Source organism: Sciurus vulgaris, assembly GCF_902686455.1.
Source record: "Sciurus vulgaris genome assembly, chromosome: 8".
In the NCBI taxonomy this organism is placed as follows: Eukaryota; Metazoa; Chordata; class Mammalia; order Rodentia; family Sciuridae; genus Sciurus; species Sciurus vulgaris.
In genome coordinates, this window is record NC_136468.1 from 107290249 (window position 1) to 107315907 (window position 25659).

At 47.3% G+C, this 25659-nt stretch overlaps 1 protein-coding gene across 2 annotated transcripts in view; it reads right to left on the reverse strand.

Annotated features, from left to right (window-relative positions):
- The window catches only part of TNS3 (tensin 3), a 268106-nt gene that overhangs the window by 218147 nt on the left and 24300 nt on the right, over window positions 1-25659 (reverse strand). The window contains exon 1 of one of the 2 annotated variants that reach the window (XM_079149899.1): window positions 5834-6096. The exons of the other annotated variant lie outside the window; for it this stretch is intronic. Within the exon in view, the coding sequence (XP_079006025.1) occupies window positions 5834-5911 (78 nt within the window). The 5' untranslated portion in view covers window positions 5912-6096. Of the gene's footprint in view, window positions 1-5833; window positions 6097-25659 lie in introns of those variants that run through there. 2 annotated transcript variants of the gene reach the window in all.

Here is a 25659-nt window from a genome sequence, read left to right on the forward strand (position 1 = left end):
AAAATTTTAAAAAAGGGGTATGGAGATGTAGCTCAATGATACAGTATTTGCCTAAAATATGCAAGGTTCTTTATGTTTCTTTCCTTTTTATTTATTTTATTTTTATTTATTTATTTAATTATTATTATCTTTTTTTTTTTTTTTTTTTTTTTTTGGTACTAGAGATTGTACCTAAGGGTGCTCTACCACCGAGCTACACCCCCTGACTTTTTATTTTTTTATTTTGATACAGGGTCTCACTAAGTTACAGAGACTGGCCTTGAACTTGCAATCTGTCTGCCTCTGACTTCTGAGTTGCTGGGATCACAGGCGTGCACCACTATACCCACCTAGAATGTGTGAAATTCTGTGTTCAATCTCTAGTACTGCCAAAAAAAAAAAAAAAAAAGGTAACAAGAGGAAAGAAGAAGACACATGACATGCAGGGAACCAACTATTAGGATAACTGAAGACTTCTCATTTTGAGAGGCTAAAACAGGAGGACACAAGTTTGGGGCCAGCCTCAACAACTTAGCAAAGCCCAAAGCAACTTGGTGAGACCCTGTATTAAAAACAAAACAAAAAATTAAAATAAAAAAGGCTGAAGATCTAGCTCAGTGGTAAAGTGCCTGTGGTTTAAATCTTCAATACAAAAAAAAAGGAAGATAGTGGATCAATATAAAATACTACATAAGTTTTGAAAATCTAGAACTTGGTGCCCGGTAAAAATGAAAGAGAATAAACTTACTAAGATATTCAAAAACTGAAAAGTCGAAAGAATTTATCACTAGCTCACATATATTAAATACACATTAAATAAAGATAATCCTTTGGCAAAAAAGAAAACAATAGATGGAAATACAACTTTTTACATAAAAGAATGAAGAGCGCCAGAAAAGGTAAGTACATGGTTAAATATGTAAGATTTATTTATTATTATTGAAGGATCGCTAAAACATTAGCTGTTTAAATAAAAATAGAATGCAATATTTAACATATGTGGAAATAAAGTATGTGAAGAAAGGGCACAAAACTCAGGAAAGGAAAAAAGAAAATAATACTGTTTTCAGGCTCTCATAGCACTTATGAAGAGATATAATATCACTTGAAAGCAGACTGCAATCAGTTAGAAAGGTGTGCTACAAACCCAAAGGTATCAGCTAAAATAGTGAATTGCAGATAAGGAGCCAACAAACGAAATACAATGAAATCTTAAGATAATTTAATTTATCTAAATATGCCCCCCCCCCAAAAAAAAAAAGGCACACAACAAAGAAAACATAGGAGCAATAGAAAACAAGAAAGCAAGCCAAGGGAAGCCAGGCATGGTGGTGCACATGTGATTATTAACAGACTCAAATATCTCCTCGCCACATTACATATGATAATATATTTAAACCTCATCATTTTGATAATCATATACATGGAAACACTAAATATCTCAGTTAAAAGTGATTTTGTTTTTTAAAAAAAGGCAAGTGTAAGAAAAAACATATCGGTCTAATATTAACAAAAGAAAATTTGGGGTAGCCATATTAATACAAGACAAAGTGCATTTCAGATCAAAGACACCAAAGATAAAGTCATTTTTTAATGATTAAAGGGTCATCAAGAAGACGTAATAATTCTTTAACATGTAAGTATCTAATAACAAAAATTCAGAATACATGATAAAAAAAAACTGATATAACTATAAAGAGAAATGAAGAAATGTCTAAATACAGTCCAAATTTCACAACTGCTTGTTCTGAACTAAACTGTGCCCACCCCAAAATTTAGAGGTCAAAGCCCTAAATTCCAGCTTTATTTGCAAATAAAGCCTTTAAAGAGGTACTTTTAAACCAGGCAGTGGCACACGCCTATAATCCCAGCAACTCAGGAGGCTGAGGCTGGAGGATCACAAGCTCAAGGTCAGCCTCAGCAACTTAGTGAGACCCTCAGCAACTCAGTGAAGCCCTATCTCAAAATAAAAATAGGCTGAGGATGTAGCTCAGTGGTAAAGTATCCCAGAATTCAATCTCCAGTACTGAAAAAAAAAAAAAATTTTAACACTTATGATAGTATGAAAAGTATTAAATATAGAAATAAATCTTACAAAAGATATGAAAGACATATAAACTAAAAACTACAAACATTGCTGAATAATTTGAGAGTTATATCATGTTTGTAGGCTGTTAAGACTCAACAATTAAGATGCAATTCTTCCCTAACAATCTATAGATTCAACACAATCTCAATCAAAATCCCAGCAGGATTCTTTTAAAAATTAGCAAACTGATTGTAAAATGCATGTATAAATGCAAAGCACTTAAAATTGCCAAAACAGCTATGAAGACTGCACAAGAGTCACGTGCAGTGGCACACATCTGTAATTCCAGTGGCTTTGGAGGCTGAAGCAGGAAGAGATAGTAAGTTCAAAGCCAGCCTCAGCAACTTAGTGAGACCTTGTCTCTAAATAAAATGCAAAATGGGCTGGGGATGTGGCTCAGTGGTTAAGCAACCCTGGGTTCACTCCCTAGTACACACACACACACACACACACACACAAAAAAAGACTGTACACATTTAAGTGCATAATTTGATAAATTCTCTACTGTATTTTAAAAAATATATCTTCAGTTTTAAAATGCTAAGCCAAATTTCACTTAAAACGTGCTCTTGGAATCCTACAAAACTAGCAAGCCCAAGATTTTGAATGAATACCTTAGTTTCTGATTTTCAATAGAGCAAAAATCTCCCCTGAGAAACAATTTCTCTCTCATAGGAAAAGCACATACTCACCACACAGACCACAACTCCTTACTCCTTCACCTATGGCAGACATAACAAATCAATCACAGCTACAATCCCCAGATGGCCCCAGAATCCTCTCTACAGAGAAGAACTCCATAAGCCCACTACCAAAGGAGTGGTACTGGCAAAGGATGGATTTCAAGGAGGTATCTGACTTCAAAGTATGCTCTGGAACCATCCTGTCTTTCCCTGCTATTCAAGTTGTCTAATAACTGGTAGTTTTCTATGATATCCATTTCTAGACCCAGCCTTCTCCAAGTCATTCCTGACCAATTCAGTTTCCTCAGCAGTCTTGTCACTTAACCATGTTTCTCCTTGTGTTTATGTTGATCCAGTCAAGACTGTCAAAAAAGAAAACTGCCCTGAAAACCAAGCAGAAGCCTTTGCATTGACTCTGCCACCTGCAATACAAGCTCAGTGACCATGGGCAAGTCATAATCTCTTTAAAATGGAAAACTTACTTCTCCCTCCTGCTTCCTGACAGAGCTACTGTAAACAACTAAATGTTACACCACACATCAGTGCAGAGGAATAACTTGGGCAGAGTTTTTTTTTTTTTTTTTTTTTTTTTTTTTTTTTGCGGTACTAGGGATCGAACTCAGGGCCTTGTGTTTGCGAGGCAAGCACACTACCAGCTGAGCTATCTCCCCAGCCCCAGGGCAGAGTTTCTGAAACAGTTTGGCCTAGGTAGGCTTCATCATGGACCAATTAAATCAGGTTATTGGGTTGTGAGACCAGAACACTGGATGTTTTCAAAGTTCATCAGATAATTCTAATGTAGGTCAGACAGAACCACAACTCTATATAACAGACTGTACTCTAAGAATTTATATCCTTCTAAGGCACTGTTGTTATGTATCTCTTCCCATGTTTGTGTCTAATTATTTCAAAGGAAACTGTCTTATTGCCTTTTTGATAGCAGGTGCCATGTACCCAGTGCCCTGCAAAAGATTAACGGTGCTTCTGATGAGGAAGTTCATGACATTAGCAGAGCACTTCCATCATAATGATGCAAGACCCTGACAGACAGTGGATGAGGGACAGAGTACTTGGACCAGTTTCACCCCTGCATCATTCAGACAGGAGTTCTCATTCAAGTACATAACAAACACATCCCTCTTCGTAATATCCCAGCTGGCACATACATTTTCTCCCTCATTTTGTAGTTATTTGTTTATATGACTCCTCTCCTGTTTCTCCTGTTGTAGATGGCAATTTGATAGAAGCAGGACACCAGGCTCTTTCCTATTTTTTTTCTCTGCAGGCCCTGCCCAGCTGGCAGAGAGTGAAACATGGACCCTCAGTTAATATTTGTGGGCCAAATGAATTGGCCATAGTCTGTGGGCCAAAGAGGGATACTGTGACCTTTTATGCCTTACAAATACCTTTATTCCAAGCAGGGAGAAAGAGGCACTGTTTGCCTGCAGCTTTCTCACCCACTGATCCACAGCAAGAAACCTCAAAGAAGCAAACAGCAGAGGCACCGTGGTGCCATTTCAATTGCTGGATCCCCTGAGGAGTTCATTTAAGATAGTGTAATAACATCTGCTCACGCACATCTGTACATAACATCTCTCTTGTGAAAGGAGACTGGACGGGATTAGGTGGCCCTTGTCTTCACCTGATACTGTGTTTTCGCTTCTCCCACAGAGTGGGGAGAAGCCATGCAATGCTGAAGCAGTTAGCAGGCTCAGTTCAGGAATCTAAATTGCATTTAATTGTTAGGAGCCAAACTTTGGATGACTAGCAACAGGGCTGCTGGTTCCACAAGGACTCCCTGAGGGGGACATGGTAATTAGTGCTGGTCTTGATGGTGAAGTCTCTTTTGAGAAGGAAAAATCGGCAAAATTGGGCAGGGAGGAGCTCCACACACATGCTTCACTCTGCCAAAATGCAAAAACATGCAAAGACCTCTCTGCTATGTTCTCCTGGCTAAAAGTTGCCCTGGCAAAACAGTTACCCAATCAATAGCACAGGGCTACAGCCCCACAATCCCAGCTATGCTTTCCTTTCAGGAAATATTCAGCCCCACCATTGAAACAATTTAAGTGGGCTTTTGGCTACCTGGGAAACCTCCATTGCATTCTAGGGAGTAGACACAGATCAAAAGCTCATTCCCAGATCAAATTTACTCTGAAATTAAACAGACATAAACAGTCTCCACATCCGCAGAGCTGACCTCAGAGACTTTTCTCATTCCACAGGGGGCCAGTACCTGGGGCAGAAGGGATCCCCTCCATGCACACAACACACATTGTTCCCACACTTAGGAGCAACCGAGTTTGGCTGCTAAACTGAGAATCAGAATGCTGCTCAACTAAGATCAAGTAAACTAGCTGACACGTTGACAACTTTTCACTCCTCAGAACCTCATAGTTGCCAAGAAAACTAAAGTAAAAGCCTGATTGTTAGACCAGGAGAAGGGGCGGCAGAACCTAGTGGGGAACTACCGGCCCCCTCCGTGTAATTCAAAGGCCATCGAAAACCTTTCTATGGACCACAGAGCGCCCGTGGTACCCACGCGGACCTAGGAACTTGTACTACTTCTGCGCCTATGTGCAACCCGCACATCAGCGCAAAGGCGTCCTTTACCTGTGCAAGAAACACGCTCGGAGCAGTGAGCCTGCGCAATGGCCAGTGTCCCAGTTCCATTCCGGAGAAAGGAATCCGGGGAAACGTTTTCAAGAGGCCATTTGATTAGCAAGAGTTAAGCCCGAACTGCCTCCCACCCAGATATGGGCTCCCCAGGGCGGTCCCCCACCAGGCAAAGCCCCATTGGCCCTCTGTCCTAGTCCAGCGCAAACTTCCCACGGGCACGGTCGCATGGACGACCATGCTAGACAAGCACATCAAGATCAACACACACTGACAAGGGCACACGAATTACACGAGCGCGCGCGCGCGCACACACACACATACACACACACACACACACACACACAGAGGCATGAGCACACTTGGGCACGCGCGCCCAGTCTCACGGTCCACGTGCATACTGGCCCAAAGGTGGCTGCGCCATGCGCAGCTCTGACCCGGCGCCCCAGGTCAGTACCACACTCACCTGGCCCCGGCGCCGACGCGCCCCAGCCTCACGCGCTAACCTTGCTGGCTGCCCGGGGGTCAGGGCGCGCAGCCGCATGGTCGCCCCTGCGTAAAGCCCGCCGGGATAGGACCCTCGCCAGTCGATGTCCGAGTCAGAAGATGCCTCCGAGGCTCCCGGCGTGCGGGAGTCCCAGGAAAAGTTCGACCCCGCGAGGCCCGAAAGGGCTCTCGGTGGCCGCCAGCCGGTGGGTGCAGCGCACCGCCTCCTCGGCAGCTTCTGCCCGTCAGAAGTCAGACGCCGGGAACAAAAGCCAGGAGCGAGCGCCGGGCCCCGCGCGGCGTCCGTCCATCTGACACGAATTAGCCCTCCCTCCCCCGCCCCAGACCGCAGCTCTGAGAGCCCAGGCGAAGGCTGCTCGGCCAGACACGGGAAAAGTGGGTGAAGAAACGCCTTCCAGGAAGGGGAGGGGGGCGCCTGCCAGCCGCCATCTGACTGGAATTACCGACGCTTGGCTCGGGGTTTGGCTTTACTAGGATTTCAGACCTCTCTAAACACGCTGACCGAGAGGCTTAAAAGAATCAAAAAACCGGCAGGCTCTTAGGCTTTGGGCATTTTAAAATCTTGACTATTATCCAGTAAACCCTGCATCTGTAATGGGCAGTATCCACTGGTAATCTATACTACCCAGCAAGCAGTACTTTTGGAAGGGAAAGAAGGAAAACGCAAAGGTAGGGTGTTATTTGGGGTCTTCCCCCAACAATTTGCCTCTTCAACTGAGAAAAACAAGGAGGTCAACCTTGCTTGAAGAAGAGGATGACAGCAGGGACTTCATAGGAAGCTCAAAAGCAAATGACTGCCCAAGCCTTGCACCCTGGGGTGTCATCTTGCTCCTGGGTACAATCCTAGAGCTATCCTGCTCCTGAAAATTCAGACAACGCAGCACAACCCAAGTCCCGTGTTTCCATTCTAGGTCTGGGATTTTAGAAGGAAATTAGAAAGCTGGAGTTAAAGGACTAGGGTAGGGGAAAACAGGCTGGGAAACTGGAAAATGCAAGGGTCACTTAGAAAAGGCAAGAAGGGAGACCCCAAAACTTTTAACGCCTCTCCAGTGCCTGAGCAACTTCCACAGGACTGTGGTCGTGCACATTTCCCCAGAGCAGTAGATCCTGCCTTCCACAAGATGAAGTTCTATGGCAAGCCTAACTTAGAACAAATGTAAAAGATTGCTTTGAAGATGGAAGTGTTCAAGCTGAAGCCACTCCCTGAGGTCTACGGAGTTCTGTAGAAAAGACCCCTGCACCAGAGCCTCAGGCCAGCTTAGTGTGTAGCCCTAGCAATGGGGCCCTGCTGGCCTTGGCTCTTGGCCCAGCCCTTAGGCAGTTCTAATGACCTGCTGTGTCCCAGAGCTCAGCCTCTGGGGATCTAACACTAACTTCAGATCTGCAAGTTCAAATGCCTTAGATTGGGAGAGCAGTCTGGGTGGGCTGGGCAGGGCCTTTATGGCTACCACATGTGCAAATTCCAGTCATCAATTCAACCTCTCAGGTTCTGGCACTAAATATCCATCTTTCTGTTTCTGTGGTGGAATGGAAAGACCGCTTTTCAACTTTCAACTACAAACAAGCAAAACCAAAGATGCCTCCTTGCCCGCAATGCACCATTCTGGATTTCAATTTCTCATGCAATCATCACAGGGCAGACACACAAACATTCTCATCCCCCCCAACCCATCAAATGAGATCATTATTCCTCTTTTTCTATATTTATCCCTCCATTCAGTTTTCTGTATTCATTCATCATTGCTCATTTTTTTCTATAGCTTATTCAAACTATAGTTCTCTTAGTCATATTTTGGAAGGGAAAGAAGGAAAATGCTAAGGCAGGGTGTTTGTTGTTGCTGTTTTCCAGAGAACTTTAGTTCTCTCAGTCATATTCCTACATACACATCTGTCCCTGAGAACACATCTGTATTGCATTTATTTTGGATTCCGAGCATCTAACCCCAAGGTGGGGTGCACAGCAGTATCTACTAGCTGACCTAAAGGAATGCAATTCTGCTGCCTATCAGGGGGCATGAGCGATATAAACACTTCTTTCAGAAGTCAGCTGATTCTGCCATCACCCTTACTGCAGTGCCCATGGGAACCAGCAGAAGGAATCTGAATTTAGCAATAAACAGCCTCCAAACATGATAAAGCTCCTTGAACAAGAGTACCAGGCTCTGTACTCTCTGAGGTCCACTCGGGAACTGTGGTAAAAGAAACAGACACTGTGCTGCCCATGCCCAGTTTATTAGAAGGCAAACAATGAAGGAGACTTTTTATTCTAAGGATCCTAAGCCTATTTGTACTTATTTAAAAGAGTATGCCATTTAGAACATTCCTGCTCTTTAGTAGTGGTAATAAATTACATGCATGTGATACATCTCACAGTTGACAAAAAACTAGTTTGTCTCAAGACTGCTCAATTCCAGGGAGAATCAGCAGTCATAGTCAAGGTCTCTCGGCCAAACTCCAGAACAATGAAGCCCAAGTGGACTTCCCTACCATCCCTTCAGCAGCTGGAGCCCTCCAGCCCCTTCTCCCTGGGCCCTACACCAACCCTCCGCACCAGGCTCAGTCTTATACTCCTGATTTCTTCTGCTCTGTGCCCTGGGACTCACTCCAGTTTTTCCCTTCTCCTTTCCAGCTGAAAACTGCCACTCTCTGGGCACAGCTGAAGAGTCAACTCCCACCTGCCTGCCCACCCCCACCAGACTGGTTAATCATCCCCCATTCCTAAGCAGACCTTGTACATGGGGCCATAACCCTTCTATGTGGTCATCTGTCTCGTGCCTTTAGTCTGCAAGTCCTAATCTTCATCTGGGATTTTCCACATACAACACTGTGCAGGAGCAATAGTGCTGTTAAAGGAATGAAAATGTCCTTTGTTGGTCATTCACCTCCCATCTCAGGCCACACCATTCTCGCACCCTGGGAAGCATGGGGGTGTAAAAAAAGCACCAACTAGGGGGATGCAGGAAAAGCCAGCCAGGGTAGGCATGCAGCACTCAACGCCTAGAGAGACTGACAGATTCCCACCCAAAACCTGAACTGCAGACTTGCCTTGCTCCCTCTGTGGGCAACAGTGGCCAAATTTCTGGCCAGCTTCCAGTTTTCTTTCTGCTTTGCCACAATCCACTGTGCTTTTCACTGGCCAGGTGGCCTCACCTTAGCTTCTGACTACACCTGGTCCCCTGGAACAAAATGAAGTTCTTTCTCCAGAGGATGGAGCCTGCAGAGCTAAAGTAGATATCAGCAAATCAGGCATCAGGCCTAGAGGTTGCATCACCCCACTGGGGGTGAAAACCCAGAAGAAACTGGAGACACATGCCCCATGATGAGACAGACTTAAACATCCATTATGAGGTTCCCTGGGAAAGGACCAAGGGGCCTCTCCTGACTCCAGGATGTCACTGGAAACTGGAAAGTGCTCCCAGATATCCATTGCCTCACATTTTCACTCATTCACCCACAGAATCGTTTCCTGAGCAGTATGTGAGCTCAGACTTGGAGGGAAGCAGTGAAGGCTGACTTATCTTCCCCTCCCAATCTGTACACAGCAGGGGACAACAATGTCCACAGGTAAGAACTCAGACCATGTGAGAACATAGGAACACCCATAAAAACTCAACCATCTGACTTGACTTGATGGAGAGCAGGAAAGGGCCAAGGCCAGGATGGATGAAGCACAATATTTGGTGAGCTCAGGAAACATGAGTGGCTAACACACAGGGAGTATTACGGACGTTTAAGGCAGACAGTCTCAAGAACAAGGTCCAGGGAGGTGAACAGGATAGCAGGAAGTAAAAGGAAAGGAGGGGACCCCAAAACAGAGTTAGACTGGACCCCAGGTCAACAGGAGGTAATAAGAAAGAAGCATCTTCAATGAATCTATTACATAAAATAATGCACCAGTGAAGGAAAGAAAGAAGAGAGAAGAAAGGGCCACAAACACATTTACAATCTGGAGGACCACCTGACAGCCTCAGGACAGTCTGAGTGTGGGCACAGGTGGAGACAAACACGAGGTGCAAGCCACTATGGGGGTTTGCCCTCAGATAACTGGCTTGGAATTGCTGTGAAACCTGAAGGAATTCGAGGGCCCATGGGATGTAAGAGGTGACAGGAAATTGGTTACATACAGAAGGATTGATCAGTTAGGAATCTTACGTGAAGAAAACTGGGAGCCACCTTTATGCTGGAGAAGGGGATGCCTAACAGGAGAGATAAGCGCATTCCAACAAACCCATGTTATGCACAGGAATCAGAGATACTGTTGTAGGTCATGGTTTCTCATCTCAAGAGTAGGTACATTTAGAAAAGAAAGCAGAGCCAGGTGCAGTGGTGCATGCCTGAAATCCCAGCTACTTGGGAGGCTGAGGCGGAAAGATGGCAAGTTCAAGGCCAACCTGCGCAACTTAGCAAGACTGTGTCTCAAAATAAAAAATACAAAGGGCTGGGGATGTAGCTCAGTGGTAGAGGGCCCCTGGGTTCAATGCCCAGTACAGGGGGCGGTAAATGAAATGAAAGAAGATGTACATGTGGGTATACACACGTGTGCACACATGTGACATTCCCAGCTCAGTCCATAGTGGAGCAGGGGACTAGGGCTACAGACCCAACAGCAGTAGTCACACTCAGAGAGCCTGCAATCTCTTCCTTTTGCACAGGAAGCAAGGGAACACTCACAGAATGGCTCAAGGGGATACCTCCCAGACATAAGAGCCCACCTGAAGAGGCTCCACTATCCAAACATCAAACAACTTGAACATCAAAATTGAGATAATATTAGATTGCAGTCCATTGATCACAATAGGAATCCATGAGTCCCTGCTGATAAAAATAAATAAATAGGAACACAATGCAAGTCTACATGGTGTCAGAGTATCTCCCCACCTGGTGGGGGGATGGAAGAGGAGAATAGCAGAAGCCCAGAAAGGATTAGGAGGGATGTGCGTGGTTCCCAAGGGCAAGTGAAAGCCAGCTTCCACTGTCTTGGGGTAAGACACTCAGGCATCACAAGCGGAGAGGAGACATATTCTGACATCTGTCTCTTGTGACAGTATCTTATAATCTCATGGCATTATATAAAAGGGGAAAAGAGTAAGTCAAAAAGTCAGGCTGGTGGTGGCCTTGGATGGGACAAGCCATGATCAGTGCTACTTTCAGTTCCTAGGTAAGAAAATGACATCCCCACAGGCTGTTCCTGCAGAAAGGTGTAACCTGAACCAGGTTATGAGCACAGGTTGGCCAAGGCAACAGGAGGGCTATGGAGTGCAAATCCTCAGTCCCTCCAACCTGAGTTCACAGAGCCCCTCCCCTGGCTGGATCTAGCCCTCACTCCCGGCCAGGCACTTGGAGCCTCCAAGCACTAGGCAAAAGAGACCTGCCTCTTCCCCACCCTCTGCATGCACATCCACATAATATCTGACACCCAGCCAGTCACACTTCTGGATGGCTAATGATGCCCAAGTGGGGGTTTCTACCTACCTGCCTCTTAAGTGTATTTCAAAGTACTTTGTGTCTGGTATCAAAAGAGTCTGTGTTTAATATAAAGAGTCTGACATTAACAAGCCATGGCCAGTTCTCATCTGCAGAACTCTCCAAGATCAACCTTCTCTCCTTTTCCAAAAGCAGGGAGCTGGCCTGCTGGGCAGTGGGAAGCCCAGGTACCATCTCTAGAGCTGGCCTTACTCCTGCGCCTGGCTTAAGCACAGACACGGGGCACATGCCTTCCCTCAGGGTCTTCCTCTTCCTCCCAGTCCTTGCACAGCCAGTTTGTGCTCCATCCCACACCCAGAGGGACAGTGTGCCTTCCAGACACTGACCACAGTTTCATATGCCCTGACTCCCTGAATCTCTGAAAAGTGTTACAGAGGTAACTTCATTCACTTAAAATGATATATCCTGTCCAGAAGACATCTGCCTCCTGCAACCTAGGCAATACCAGGAGGGGGATGATGCACACTTGGGGGCAGAGGACATGTCAGGGCCTGAGGACCTAAGAGTTCAAGGAATAATAGGGGCCCACAAAACTGGACAGCAAAAGAGCTGCTTTGCAATCCCTGAGAGGGAATGCAGGCACATTCCATCACCCAGGGACATCCTAGGGACAATGAGTTCACCACACAAGCAGTACCAAGGACTAAAGATGCTGTGTGTGATGTGCCTGACCCTGAGGGTGGACTGAAAGCAGGAGTTATCCATTCAGGGTAGGTACAGGACAACACCCCCCCCCCACACACACACACACACACTGCTTTGTCCTTTACACAATCTCATTTCTTGTAAAAATTCCCACAAGGGTTCACTGGATCTGTGATGAATCAAAGTGCTCACTGGCCTCCAGCAAGGCCATCTCTTTCCCCAACTTCACCAAAATATCTTCACTGGTTACAAAGTTCAGGATGTCTCAGAGGGTGATGGGCTCATGCCAACTGGCATTCTGTGACAGTCACATCTTGGAGCTTCTTTTAAGGAACAGATGGTGACTGCTGACATCCTCAGCATGGTGTTCTTACAGCACTGGAGGAGGAAATGCGTTTGTTCTCCGTTTCCCCTCTGTTTTTGCCCTTGGTGTATTTCCTTCCCCCTGACTTTGAGAATGAGGAAAAACTGTTTTCCCTACAAAATTCGCCTCCACTAGTACTTCTTCCCCCTTCCCGGATCACAAGAGCAGATGCTTCATTAAAAACATGCAGAAAGAAGCAAAAGAAAGGGTGAAGTGCCCCTTCACCCTGCCAACCAGGCAGCTTTGTTCCTCTTCCCCGGCCAGCCCCATAGATAAAGCCCCTTCCTTCTTATCAAAGGAAGAGGACGCGGAGGGACGGGTAGAGACAGAAGCATCTTGGCTTCTTTGTCCCCACCTTCAATGGGAGTCAAGGTGCCAGACCAGTGAGATCAGCACGGAAGGCAGGGGCTTCAGAGCTTCTGCAACTTCAGGTTTCCAGGCTCCTGTCCAAGGGGACACAAAGGTCACAACCTGACACCTACAGCCTAAAGAACGCAAACCCACTCACTGCCTCTCATGCTCCTGCTCCTACCTCCACCCCTGACAAGTGCACAGAGCACCCCTTTTCAAGGTAAAATGGGTCCCACTTCTATGGCCAGAATGTCCGTGTCCCCTCCAAAATCACGTGTCAACATCCTGACCCCAAGGTGATGTATTAGGAGATGGGGCCTTTGGGGATGATTAGGTCATGAGGGGAGCTTCATAAGTGGGATTAGTGCCCTTATAAAAGAGGCCCAGTGAGACACCCATGGAGCTTTCCACCACATAGGGACACAGCAAGAAGGTGACACTAATGAAAAGTTGTGCTCCATTTGTGTATAACGAGTCAAAATGCATTCTGCTCGCATGTATAACTAATTAGAACAAATAATTAAAAAAAAAAAAAAGAAGAAGGTGAAACCTATAAGCCAGGAAGCTGGTCCTCTCCCGACACCAAATCTGCAAGTGCTTCCATCTTGGACTTCCCAACAAAATGTGCATTGTTGACACACCCTCAGGGTATGGCGTATAGTCCCAGCAGCCCAAATAGACTGAGGCGCCCACCCAAATACAGTCTCACCCTCCCCTGCTATCTGCAGGAAAGGGTAGACAACTGGAACAACAAATATCAAATTATAAAATACAGTAAACATATACAAAATAGAAATGAGCAAGGGAAAGAGAATTTGAAGCCAGAAAGGCCCTTAGTGACTTGTCTGAGGTGACAGAATTAAATAACCCCAGAGCTCACATCCCTCAAGTTCCCATGTGCAACCTCTGAGGAACTAAGCAGGGGGCAGAGGGATATCCCTGAACCTCCAGCAAATCAGTTGCCTCATGTAAGATGAGCTGCCCGATCCAATCCTAACCAGAAAAAAGGACAGGAACGTGTCCAGGAACGAGGGAAGACGTGGGCTCAGGAGGTTCACAGTCTACTTTCCCACCTTGGCCTTGCATTTCTTTGCCATCAGTGGACTCCAAATGTGACAGACCTACGTTTAGCTTATAAACAAAACCACAAAATCTGTGACTCCGGGGCTTATTCTGGGGTTTTCAGCAGAAAATGGTGAGAGGACATTCACTTCCTCTGGAAAGCTGAGAAAGCAGACATTGCTGTTGGTACTGAAATAACACTATATCAAGATGCTTAACCATGCATTTTCTAGAACACCAAGGAAAAACTAGACAGCGGTTCAAGCCTAGTGTGGGCTGCTGATCCCTGAGCATCTGTAAGTGTCAGGCAGTGGCAGGACCCTCTGCATTCCTCCCCCATAGAAATCTGGGTGACTCAGAGATTGTGGAAGGCTCCAGGAAGATTAATAACCGGCTTAGTCTCAAAAGCCTGTGCCATTAGCCACGGGATAGAACCCACCAACGTGTTAATGGCTGAATGTGGCTCATATGGACAATGAAGTACTATTCAGCCATAAAAACAATAAGATCCTGCCATTTGCCACAACATGGATGGAGCTGGAGGTCATTATGTTAAGTGAAATAAGCCAGTTACCGAAGGACAATTACTGCATGATTTTGCTCATTTGTGGAATCTAAAAAAAATTAATCTCATGGACATATGGAGCAGAATGGCTGCAGGTAGGGAGGGACAGGGAAGGATCGGCCACCAAGTACAAAGTTACAGTTAGATAAGAACAAGAAGCTCTGGTGTCTTGTTGTACTGGAGACTATAATCAAGAACAATGCAGTGCACATTTCAAAGTAGGTAGAAGAAAGGTTTTTGAATGTTCTCATCACAAAGGAATGACAAATGTTTAAGGTGATGAATACCTTGACTGGATTCTTACACAATGTATACTTGGAACGTCAAAACATCACTTTGAGACTGGGGTATAACTCAGCAGTATTGTGTTTGCCTAGCACTCATGATGATGCCCTCAGTCCAATCCTCAGCAACACACACACACACACACACACACACACACACACACGAAATTATATTGTGCTCCATAAATGTGTATGATCATTATGTATTGGATCCATTTTTTTCAAATTAAAAATGAAAACTCACAAAAAAGGAGGAGGAGGAGAAAAGCCTGTGCCATTTCCCCAGGCAGGAGGAAACCAGCCTGATCTCTGATACCCCAGTCAGCACCACAGTGATGCTGGCCCAGCTGGTAGTAGGTCCCTCAACAGAGCGATACAGACCATAACGGGTGTCCTCAGTAAGTCTGTCCAACTAGCGCCAGTCCTTTCATATCTCCCCAATTCCCATCCAGACTAAAATGCACAAAATAGTCACCTGCAGAGGCCAGCAAATGATGACAGCTGGACCACATCTGGAACTCCACAAAGGCTCTTAAGGGTCAGGTTAGGCAGTACTCACCCACACTGCCCCTCAAAACTCCCTGGAAAAGCTGGTTAGAAATATCCTGACATTGCATCAACTCCACCCCTAATGTTCAAAGCATAAGCTTGGCAGGCTCCATACTTCAACATTCCTTCAAAATCTCCCCATGGGTTTCTCCTCTGCAGCTGGGTTTAGAAGCCTAAAGCAAAGGGACTTGGGGACAGGGAAACACAGCCTGGGGCATACCGGGGTGGCCTAGAGAGATGTGGGCCAGACAGACTGCAAAAGCAAGAGTGCCTCAGCAGACTCCAACCCCACCCTCTGGTCACTGTGTGTCTGCAGGTTTATCATTAATCTCTCTGGGCCAGTTTTCTTCCTCTGTTAATGGGGATGATAAAATCACAACAACTCTTGTGAGGCTTAGGCTAGATGTGGCATGGATGGGTTCTGGTACAATTCCCACCAACCTTCCTTCCTACCCCTGCAGAAAGGGGACAGCCCAGAGGAGGATGGGGGCTAGGTGGGAAGAACACAGTATCTGGTTTCTGACCATATTGGGCTTTTCTCATCAACAGTAATAAGTTCTAGCTAATTAGTGGACGGTTTTTGTTTGTTTGTTAAAGCAAATTTTTTTGTTGTTGTTTTTATGACCACTGTGAATTGGAGGATGAATTTCCAGGATGGACTGAGGCAGGAAAGGCTGGGGTGTTGTGTTCTCAGCTCTGGAGAAGCCAAAAAGAGAGCAAGGCCTTTGGGGCTCCGACCACTGGTATAGGGCCACATTCCAAATTCACTCTTCCCACACAGAAGGAAGCTGCAAATGCTATTGGCAAAGCTCCATGCTGGCCCTGTCCCATCAAAGCTGGTGCTCCATGGGAGCCACAGGCTGAACTTCAATAAAAGACAACCACCCTGTACTGGGACGTCAAGGGGATGCATTGGTCCCTGAGCATGACACTCTTACCTTAAAACAACTCCTACTTTAACCAACTCTATTCCCAAAACATCTCTAAAACCTGAAAAGCTTGTCTCCAGTATAAAACATGGCATGTTTTAATTCAGAAAAAAAGAGAAATCAAAATCTCTATCCATACCTGAAAAGCAGAAGGGAAGTAGTCACGGAGGTGTCTGTCCTGGCCAGTAGCCACAGAACAGCCAGGATGCATCCTCCCTGAGCCTCAGTCTCCCAGGACTCGAAGATGACCCCACCTGGAGGCACTGTCAGAATGAAGCAGGATGCAGTATGCGGAGGGGCAGCTGGACACCCGCACTCCTACGGATTCTCAAGGCAAGCCAGTTGGGCTGTCACTGATTACCTGGCACACTGCCCTGGTCACATCAGGGGGCCACATGAGGCACAGAGGGCAAGAATACCAGTGGTCAAGATAAGGACCAAGTGAGAGGTCCATGCTGGTCCTTCCACCCTCGTGCCATTCAGCACATTCACATACACAGCACAGAGAACCCCAGAACTGACCCATATCCGGGCATTTCACTTTCAGTTTTGTGGCCAGAGGAGCTGAGGTGTCCTGAAGTGGTCTCCCTGTCACCTTTCCGGAGCAGCATTCACATCGTGTGCACTCCTAACACACACGGCCACCTCACATGGTCTCTACTGTCCATAACCCGACTGAGTTCCCAGGACTGAAAACACAGTGGAGGAAAGTCACTTCATCACATTCTTCCCAGAGCCTGCCCCGCACACATCTGCTCAGTGGAGTCTGGAAAGCTTTCCCCAGACAGCACGGCATGGAGAGGCCAGGTGACTGCGGATGATGTCTGAGAGTCTATTCCTCGTTTCCTGAAAAGTGTGTCATGTTGCGCTTATAATTTAAAAATAACACTGAAGTATATCTATAGCGCAGTACTTACAATCCTCTTAATTCTCCTTTATTAATTTTTTTTTTAAAGTTACTCAAGCAAAGAAAAAGGCAATTCAAGTTGCCAGGCACGATGGTGCAGGCCTGTCATCACAGAGACTCAAAAGGCTGAGGCAGGAGGATCTCAAGTTTGAGGCCAGACTGGGCAACAGGTGAGATCCTATCTCAAAAAATTTTCAAAAGGACTGGGATCAGTGGTAGAGCACCCCTGGGTTCAATCCCCAGCACCACAAAGAAAAACAAAAAAGGCAGCTGAAGTCCCACCTCCAGCCATCACTGTCCCCCAGGGTTGGCAAGGAAAGGCATGTCCCCAGTTACTGTGGCCCCATACCCACTCACACTGTGTGTGCCAGGACCAGGTTTGGTCTCTTCATGTGCCCACAGCACCAGCTCCATGAGTTGCTAGACAAACATTGCTTATGGAATGAACAAGTGTATAAATCAACAGAGACTGCCACCAGGGTTTAAGGTGACTGTCACTAGGAGGCCGCACCCAGGGCTGGGCCTTTGGAATGCAGGGCTTGCTATCTATTGCCCTTTGAATTTCTGATTAACTGGTTACCCCCATCATCTCTCTATTCATGCATTCCAGAATTTATTTGAGGGAGGGGGCAGAGACAAGATAAGCCTACCATGGGGGAGGGAGCGGCAGCGGTGGTCCCTCCTTGATGAAGAGAAGGAAGGAGGCGTACACAAGCCCTAGTCAGAACAGGGGCCAAAGGCTTGTGAACAAATGGGGTGGGGGTGGAGTGGGGTGGGTGGGGTTGAGGGAGGAATTGAGGGTGATAACTTGATCCCAGGACACACAGGATGACTGGCACCTGGTGATGTCTTCCAGTTCTTCGCTGATCTAAAAATTTAAAAAGCAAGGGAACTGTTGGGGGCCTCCAGGGGTAATCAGAGCAATCCTTGGAGCACTGAATATCCAGGCATAAGATGCGTAGGCCTGCTTCTGCTGAAATTGGTGGGGGTGTGGGGGCAGGGGGCAGGTGGAGGAAAGGAATAGGAAGTAAGGACACCTGTGGCCATGGGAATAGGGAGCTGCTCCTCCTAGCTCCAGGATGTCCTTTGTTATGAGCACAGGGCCACTGGGGACCACCCTAGTATTCATCAGCTGGCTGGCTGCTCTGCACCTGCTCTGTGTGAGGTCAGGAAGGTAAAGGTCAGAGGGACAGCAAGTCAAGTTCACTGCCCACAAGTTCTCAGCATGGCCAAGTCTACACTGCCTCCCACAACCGACCCCTCCACAGTCCTTACCTATTGGTGTGTAGCTGCTCTGCGCACCAACACACCGGAACTCAAACCTCCCAACAAAACAAGAGTCCAGAAGAACAGAGCGACTCCCTACAGGCCACCCGGCAGCACCATCAGGTTCTAATCCAAGGTGCACGTCAGCTGCCCAAGCTGTGACCTCGAGTGGCGTGGGTCTCCACTCCTGACATCAGCTCTTCCTTCCTGCATTGTCTTTCCTAGCAGTATACAACATGCTGCGACATATCCATCTTTAAAACCAGACCCCCCTGGGAGCCCTTCCCCCATTTCTGGTTTATTGCTCTGCTCCCCTTCTGGACATCCTTCAAGAGCAACCTAGAATCACTGTCCCATGACTCTATGTGCTCCCAAATCCAGGACACCCAAATGTTTCCCCCACCCCACTGAAACACCCATCAGTCACTAACTTGCCACAGTTTGTCAGATCAAGTAAGGGGCACTTGTTCCTCTCAATATTCCAATTCCAGTGACGTGCCACCATACTCTTTCCGGACAGAATTTCTTTATCTGGTCTCCAAGACTCCCTGTCCTATCTCGCTGGCCCTACGGGTGTCTCTTTCAAGGAGGGCCCTTGTCCCCTTGGGCATCTTCAAGTTTCTGGGTGCCTAGGCTCTGTTTTGGACACTCTTTTATGTGAATGCCCCCCTCAGTTGTTATCCTCCAGTCCCCTGTCCATCAGCTGATGGCCTCCCATGCCACTTCAGACCCTCCTCCCCTGAACACCTAAGCAGAATCGTCTGCTTCCACCTACCCTGGCTGTCCCTGGATCATCATTAAAGTCAACCTTGCAAATGAGAACTCCTGAGTTTTTGTCTGAGGGCTCCTCCCCTGTACCCTGGCCTGCATGAGTAGCGCCAGCCAGTTCCTTATAGACTCAAGGTTGCACGTAGGCACTCCTTCTCTTTCCCTCTAGGACACAGTTCATCAAAAAGCCCCGCAGAATAAACTCCAAACAAGACCACTTCCCTCATCAACTCCCCCACCATCCTGGTCCATCAGTAAATTGACTGTCTCTCCATGTCCACAAGCCAGTCATATGGAACTTCTTAAGACAGGATTCAGGAAGGGTCAAAATCCCAGCAAAAATCTTCCTACCTTTAATCTATAGCCTTTAAAAGAAAGCCACAGTTCTTCTCATAGTTACACAGGCCAACTTAATCGAGCCCCTACCTCCCTCTGGTCTGTTTTCCAACCTGCTCAACTGGTTGCTGCAGGACATTTACACATGCTATTCCCTGTGCACATAATTCACTTCCAGATCCTTGCCTGGCTTGTGCCCCTTTCTTCAAATATCTGCCAAATATCCCCTTTCTTCAATATCTGCTACCTCCTCAAGGGAGACTTGCAGGATGCATATAGAAACAGTTCAATCACCTCTGCCAGTACTCATCCTCCCTCCCCCACTTACCTGGCCTTGCCTTGCTTTGGTGTTCTTATCACTACCTAACATGATATCTTGAAGTCAGTGCATTAGAGAAAGTCACCTCTAAGAGGGCAGGGACCCCATTCATCTAGTTCAAACATGCTGATATCAAGGCTAAGGATTCATTGAATGAATGAATGAATGAATGAATGAATGACTCTTCTGATGGGTCCTGGCATACTGACCCCTTCATGACCTACTCAGGACTTACACATACTGATCAGAACATCTGTAGTCTCAAAACTACACTCACATCCCACATCACTGCCATCCCCATCCACCCACATGCCCCAGCCTGACTGACGATGAGGACCGTGGGGCTATTTGCTGAATGGATAGAAGAAGGAAGGAGAGAAACAGGAACAGAGACACCGACCATGGTTCCACGGTCAGCAACAGCCACAGTAAGGCTGATAGATGGAGACAGCTTGGTGAACTCAGAGCCCTTGCCCCAGTTAAACATGAGGACGGATGGGAGAACCATCAGCCTATAGAGATCCACATCCCACAACAGACACAAATTGACAATAGGGTCTTCATGGACCTGTGGACTCATTAAATATAAAACCATGCAACCATTAAAAATAACACTCAGGTTCATATCATATTCATTGGCATGGAAGATGCCCAAAGCATAGCAAAAAACTTACAAAAGAAGATGTAAGTCTGCATCATTCTCAATCTTACCCCACCCGAGACGCCCCAAAGACCTTTGGCTGTGGTGAGACTGCACTCGTGCCTGGGTCTGGGCCAGCTGGGAAGCACTGAACTCATTCACCAAGTGGACAAGGAATGGCTCAGTCTCTTGGGAGAATGAATGGAAACCATTCACCGGACCAGCTCCAAGCACCAGGAAAATCTCCAAACATGTGGGGCCTCTGCGGAGTGCCTACCTCCCCACAGATACTTGTTTTTCATAGGTGCCTTTGGGGTCCCTGCCCCACAGCAGGCAGACAAGTCACATCATCCAAAGCCCCAGGCACACCACTGGCCCAGTGTCCACATCCTGCTGTTGGACACCAAGAACAGACCTGAACAAATCCAAGCACCTGTCCTCAGGGAGATTCCATTCTGCGGGGAAACAGATAGTAAATGCACAGATGGTACACAAGATGTGCCCAAAGCTACAGCCCCCAAATAAAACAAAGCAGAAAGGAGAGATAACCGTGCCCAGCATGTGGGGGATGGGCTGCTCCTCTATCAAGGATGATTTCATAGTTTATCTAGGTGGGCTGAGGCAGTGACATCAGAAGCATAAAGAACACCAAGGTCATAGAGGGGGACAAGCTGCTGCGGGGAGTGGGGCATGTCACACGGAGGGAGGAGCAGCGGGGCTTTGCATGAGACGAGACCCACAGTCAGCCCCCAACACCCGTGTGGCCAATGTGAGGACTTGGCCTATGACTCAGCCAGAGTGCGAACATCTGAAAGATTGAGCAAGGAAGTGCCCTGATGCTGCAATGTGATTTAAAATCCAATTTTCCCCTCGGGCTGCCTGTGACCAAGAAACTAGAGGTGGGAGGGAATGGGGGAAAAGGAACAAAAAGCCCTCAGATGTGCCCAGGCAAGCGACAGGTAACTGGTGGCTGAGACTGGATGGTGGCTGGACCCTAGGCACAATCTGGAGGTGGAGGCCTGGCAAGGCTCAGTGATGGACAGGATGATTCTGTCTCACTAACCATGTTTCCTAAGCAAATGCAGAGACCATGGAGGGAAGGGTGTGCACAGGAAGCACCACATGGTGGGAGCCCCAGGTTCGGCTGCCGGGGGATACAAAAGTCAGAAGGCAAAGGTCCTGGAAGTCCAACAGAGCCACCAGGGACACAGCAGCCTCAGGCCAGGCCAGTGTCCAGAGTCAGAGTTGAGGAGTGGTCCTGAGGGATGATGCCTGAATGAAAAGTCACTGGGCAATGCAGAGGGAAAACGACCCTTCACACCACCGGCTCTGCTCACTCCACACCTGCAACTCTGAACCAAAGACCTGTCCACAGACAGACCATTGCCCCACACAGTGGCAAGGCAGAAAGTAAACAACATCCAGTAACTGAAAGGTGAAGTCAGAGGACTGACATCACACTACACGCGCGCGCACACACACACACATACTCTATATATAGCAAGGAACAAACTACTATATAACCCTTAATCCTCACATTTGCAGAAACCATGAAATAACAAGGAACCATTTCTGCTAAGGCATGTTAGCAGGAGGAAAAAAAATACAGAATGATACGTCCACAATGGAGCAAAGAAATTCAACAGTGTATCTTTGTGAATAAAGACAGAGCCTCCAAGGACAGAGAAGCAGCCTCTCTGGGGGCTGGGAGCAGCCCTCTGCCTCTTGCAAACATGCATTCATGTGTTAGCCTGTTTTTATAAGGAGAAAGGAAACATTTGAACAGGCATTGAGAAGGGGCCACATTGTTACCCATGCACATTTACCTGCATATACCCCTCAGCCTGTCACATTCTTCTGACACACCTAATTCATTTCTTCTTTCCTTATTTTTCTCCTGAGGCTATTTTGGCTGAGAGATAGACTCTAACAAAATAACAGGGATTTGACAAATAAAAGAAATGTTTAAAGATGCATTAACAGCAATCTTGCCAAGTCAGGAAGCCAGTTAGAGTTCAGCACATGCATGAGGATGAGGAATAATGTACCTGAAAACAGAAAAAAAATAACAAGCAATTCTGTCTCTATTTCAGAAATCAATAAGATGCACACATACACAGGTGCATGTGTATACACACATACATACAGAGGCACACTTAAATGTACATATCTGTGTATGCACATTTGTATGTACACGTACACATATGCACACACAGGTACATACAAATGTGAGTGGAGTATGTGCATATATACTTGCATGCACACACACACACACACAATGGCAAAGGCCAACAGGTAGAGTTCCAGGTGTGGGTCACATGTTCAGATTCTCCTTGGATCCTGGGACCTTCTTATAAACTCCAGTCTATTGGGCAGAAAGAGGGTCTAGTGAAAAATAGTGTCACTTGAAGGAGATTCTAGGGACACTTTTACATTGAAATGTGATTTTTTTTAAAATTCTCTTTAGTTAATAAAAGTTAGCTATTCCAAGGACATCTCCAGTTTGATCTTAGTGCCTCCATCCTGAGACTCCCTGGGGCCCAAGAACCTATTAATGGTGCCTTGCAACCAAGAAGCAGCTGGGGGCAGTGAAGCATCTCGGCTCTGCTCCATGGCTGGGTGGGCGGAGCCTCCTGAGGCCAGTGAAGTACCACAGCATACCGTTTCCAAGCCACTTCCAGGCCTGGCCAGTGGTGGGAGGATGAGATTTCCGAGGGGCTGCAGTGCAGACTCCCATACTTCCTGCCAGGCCCATGGTGAAGCCACTGCATTTAGCCTCAAATGGCAAAACTCCACAGCTGTTTTGGTGCAGTGGGCTCGACTCCCTAGGCAGGATGTTGTCTGGCATTTCACAGTGCAGGGATCTGTCCCCATTTGGCAAGAGCAAGGCCCCAGCTGAGACCTACCACCTGCCCTCCATCCTCCTGTCATGCTGGGCGATGCCCGCATAAAGAATAACCAGGAGCAGAGTGAGCCCTGGGTAGCAACAGAGGCCATTGAGGGTCCAGTTCTTATCTCTGTTGGCCAGTAATGCAGCCCTGACCCCAGAACATGCCAGAGATTCAGGCCACCTTGGCCACATCCTGCAAATGTCCACAGTCAGCATGACCCTCAAGACCAACAGGGTGTTTGGGAAAACTCTGAAGCATCTCATTTAAGGGATGGGTTGACTTCGTCTTCTTCATTACTGGCACACAGTGACAGAGAACATGCATAGCCACACCTGGGGACTGGACCTCTTGGGGCAAGAGGTCTTCTCCACCTCAACTTTCTCTTCTGCCTGTGCCCAGCTCACAAAAGAACCTCTTCACCCAAACACTCTCTGTTTAACCACCCACTTCGACCCTCTATACCCCAGGTGCTCTATATTGTAATCTATCAAACATAAGAAAAGAATATTCACAGTGTCTGATAAAAATGGCTGTATGCTTCTGCAACATCATTTACACCTTTTCGTCAGCAATCTCTATACATATACATACACGTTTTACCTAGCGACCCAGTAAAGCACATACATATACCAATAGTGAAGGTTTTACAGAAAACATTTATGCTAGCAATTGACTGAATGCTCTCTGGGATTTTTCTAGTTCATTTTTTAAGCACTGATTTCTCCTCCTACTAATAATTAGAGTTGCTCGGGGGCATTTGGAAAGGTGAGGACTCTTGAATTATTGACAGGACTGCAGTAGCCACAGACACTTAAAGAGACGAGGTAGGAATGCTACCCAAATCGTGGAGCAAACCCTTCAACGAGAATCATTCCACCCCAAGAGTCATGACGCGAGCGCTAAGGGATCACATGCATGATTCAAGAGAATGTTCTCCAGAAGTCTATGAACGGGAAGGCTGCTCTACCGGGGGAGTCTGAGTGGAAGGTGGGCAGAGAGATGAGCAGGTCCTAAGACATTCCCCCAACCCATCCATCTCCATCCAACCAGAGACTGCTATCACTGAGACCCCTCCGCAGTCCCCCTGGCTGCTGGGCACTGTGGCTCTGCACACTGTGGCCTTGCTTCCTGCAGACAAGGAGGAGGAAATTGCATCCAGCATCAGAGCCCCGTGTGAGTTCCCAACATAAAAGGAAATAGGGAATTTGCTGCACTGATAGGAGCAGGCTGCAGCAAGCCCGGTCCCCAGGAGGATCAAAGAGGCTGCGCCACCTCCCAGGTAATCCCTGCCAGGAAGGCTTCCTCTGCAGCATTGTTTTCTTTTCTTACCCAAGGGCAAGAGGCAAGGCTCCCAGTCTGACACTCCCTAGTCGTGGTGGGCGTGGGCGTCCCCACCTTCCCCCTGCCTGTCCATCAGTCCGACTTCAAAGGGGCCGACCCAGTGCCTACCGCCCTGCAGCAGTAGAGGACAAGGAAGGGCACCGGTTTTCATTCTAAGGACTGGGTAGAGGCCCACCTCTCTATCACTATTCAAATTCCAACAGGTTCTTAGTGTCTCAGTAATAAAACTGGGACAAACAATGACGGCTTCCTCAGACATAGGGAAAGGACAGGAAGAATCAACACAAAATTGCCCACAGATGCCCCCTCATCCGTCCCCTCCTGGCATCCATTGCCTCCTCCCTTCTTGGGTAAGCCCAGCTCTTCCTCCCCAGTGTCCATCCTGCCCATGTGGCCACTCTCTGGGCTGTTTCCCTATACACTCTGGCAGGAAAATCCAGCTCTGGGCACCAGACCAAGCCCTTTTGGGACATGAAGTACCAACCATCCAAGATGGTAAGCAGGAAAGAGGTTTGCATGACTTCCAAGACCTCTGGGATCCCGTCACATACTGGGCATGAGAAAACCTACAGCAAATCTCCCAGAATACAAATCTCCCCAGGAGAAGTCCAAGGAAAAGCACTGGGAGAAGGGATTCCGGTAGCTTCCATGTGCTGGACTTACCATGTCTGTCATCAAGTCCCATGTTTAACATATACTTAAATAGACAGACTGACACGGAGACACATGCTTGGGTTTTTAATAACGGAATGGGAGTTTTCCCCAAGAGACAAGGCAGAGGGACTTGATGACATTTTTGTCTTGGGAGTATCTATCCTGATGCACTCCAGGACTTTCTGGTGCTCAGAGGTACCTGGCTGCAGCACATCACCCTTGCCCATCCCAGGGCTGGGAACATAGGGAAGGGAGGCACAGGCAGGGACAGGGAGAAGAGGCCACCTCCATCCCCAGCCCTCCCTGCCCCAAGGACCCCATCAAAGTCAAGGGGTTCCACAGACCCAGGCTCCAAGGGGCTGTCCTCAGGGTCCTTGCCCGTCCTGGCATGGGCTACTCCCACTGCCCCACCCCACCTCAGCCCATCCCA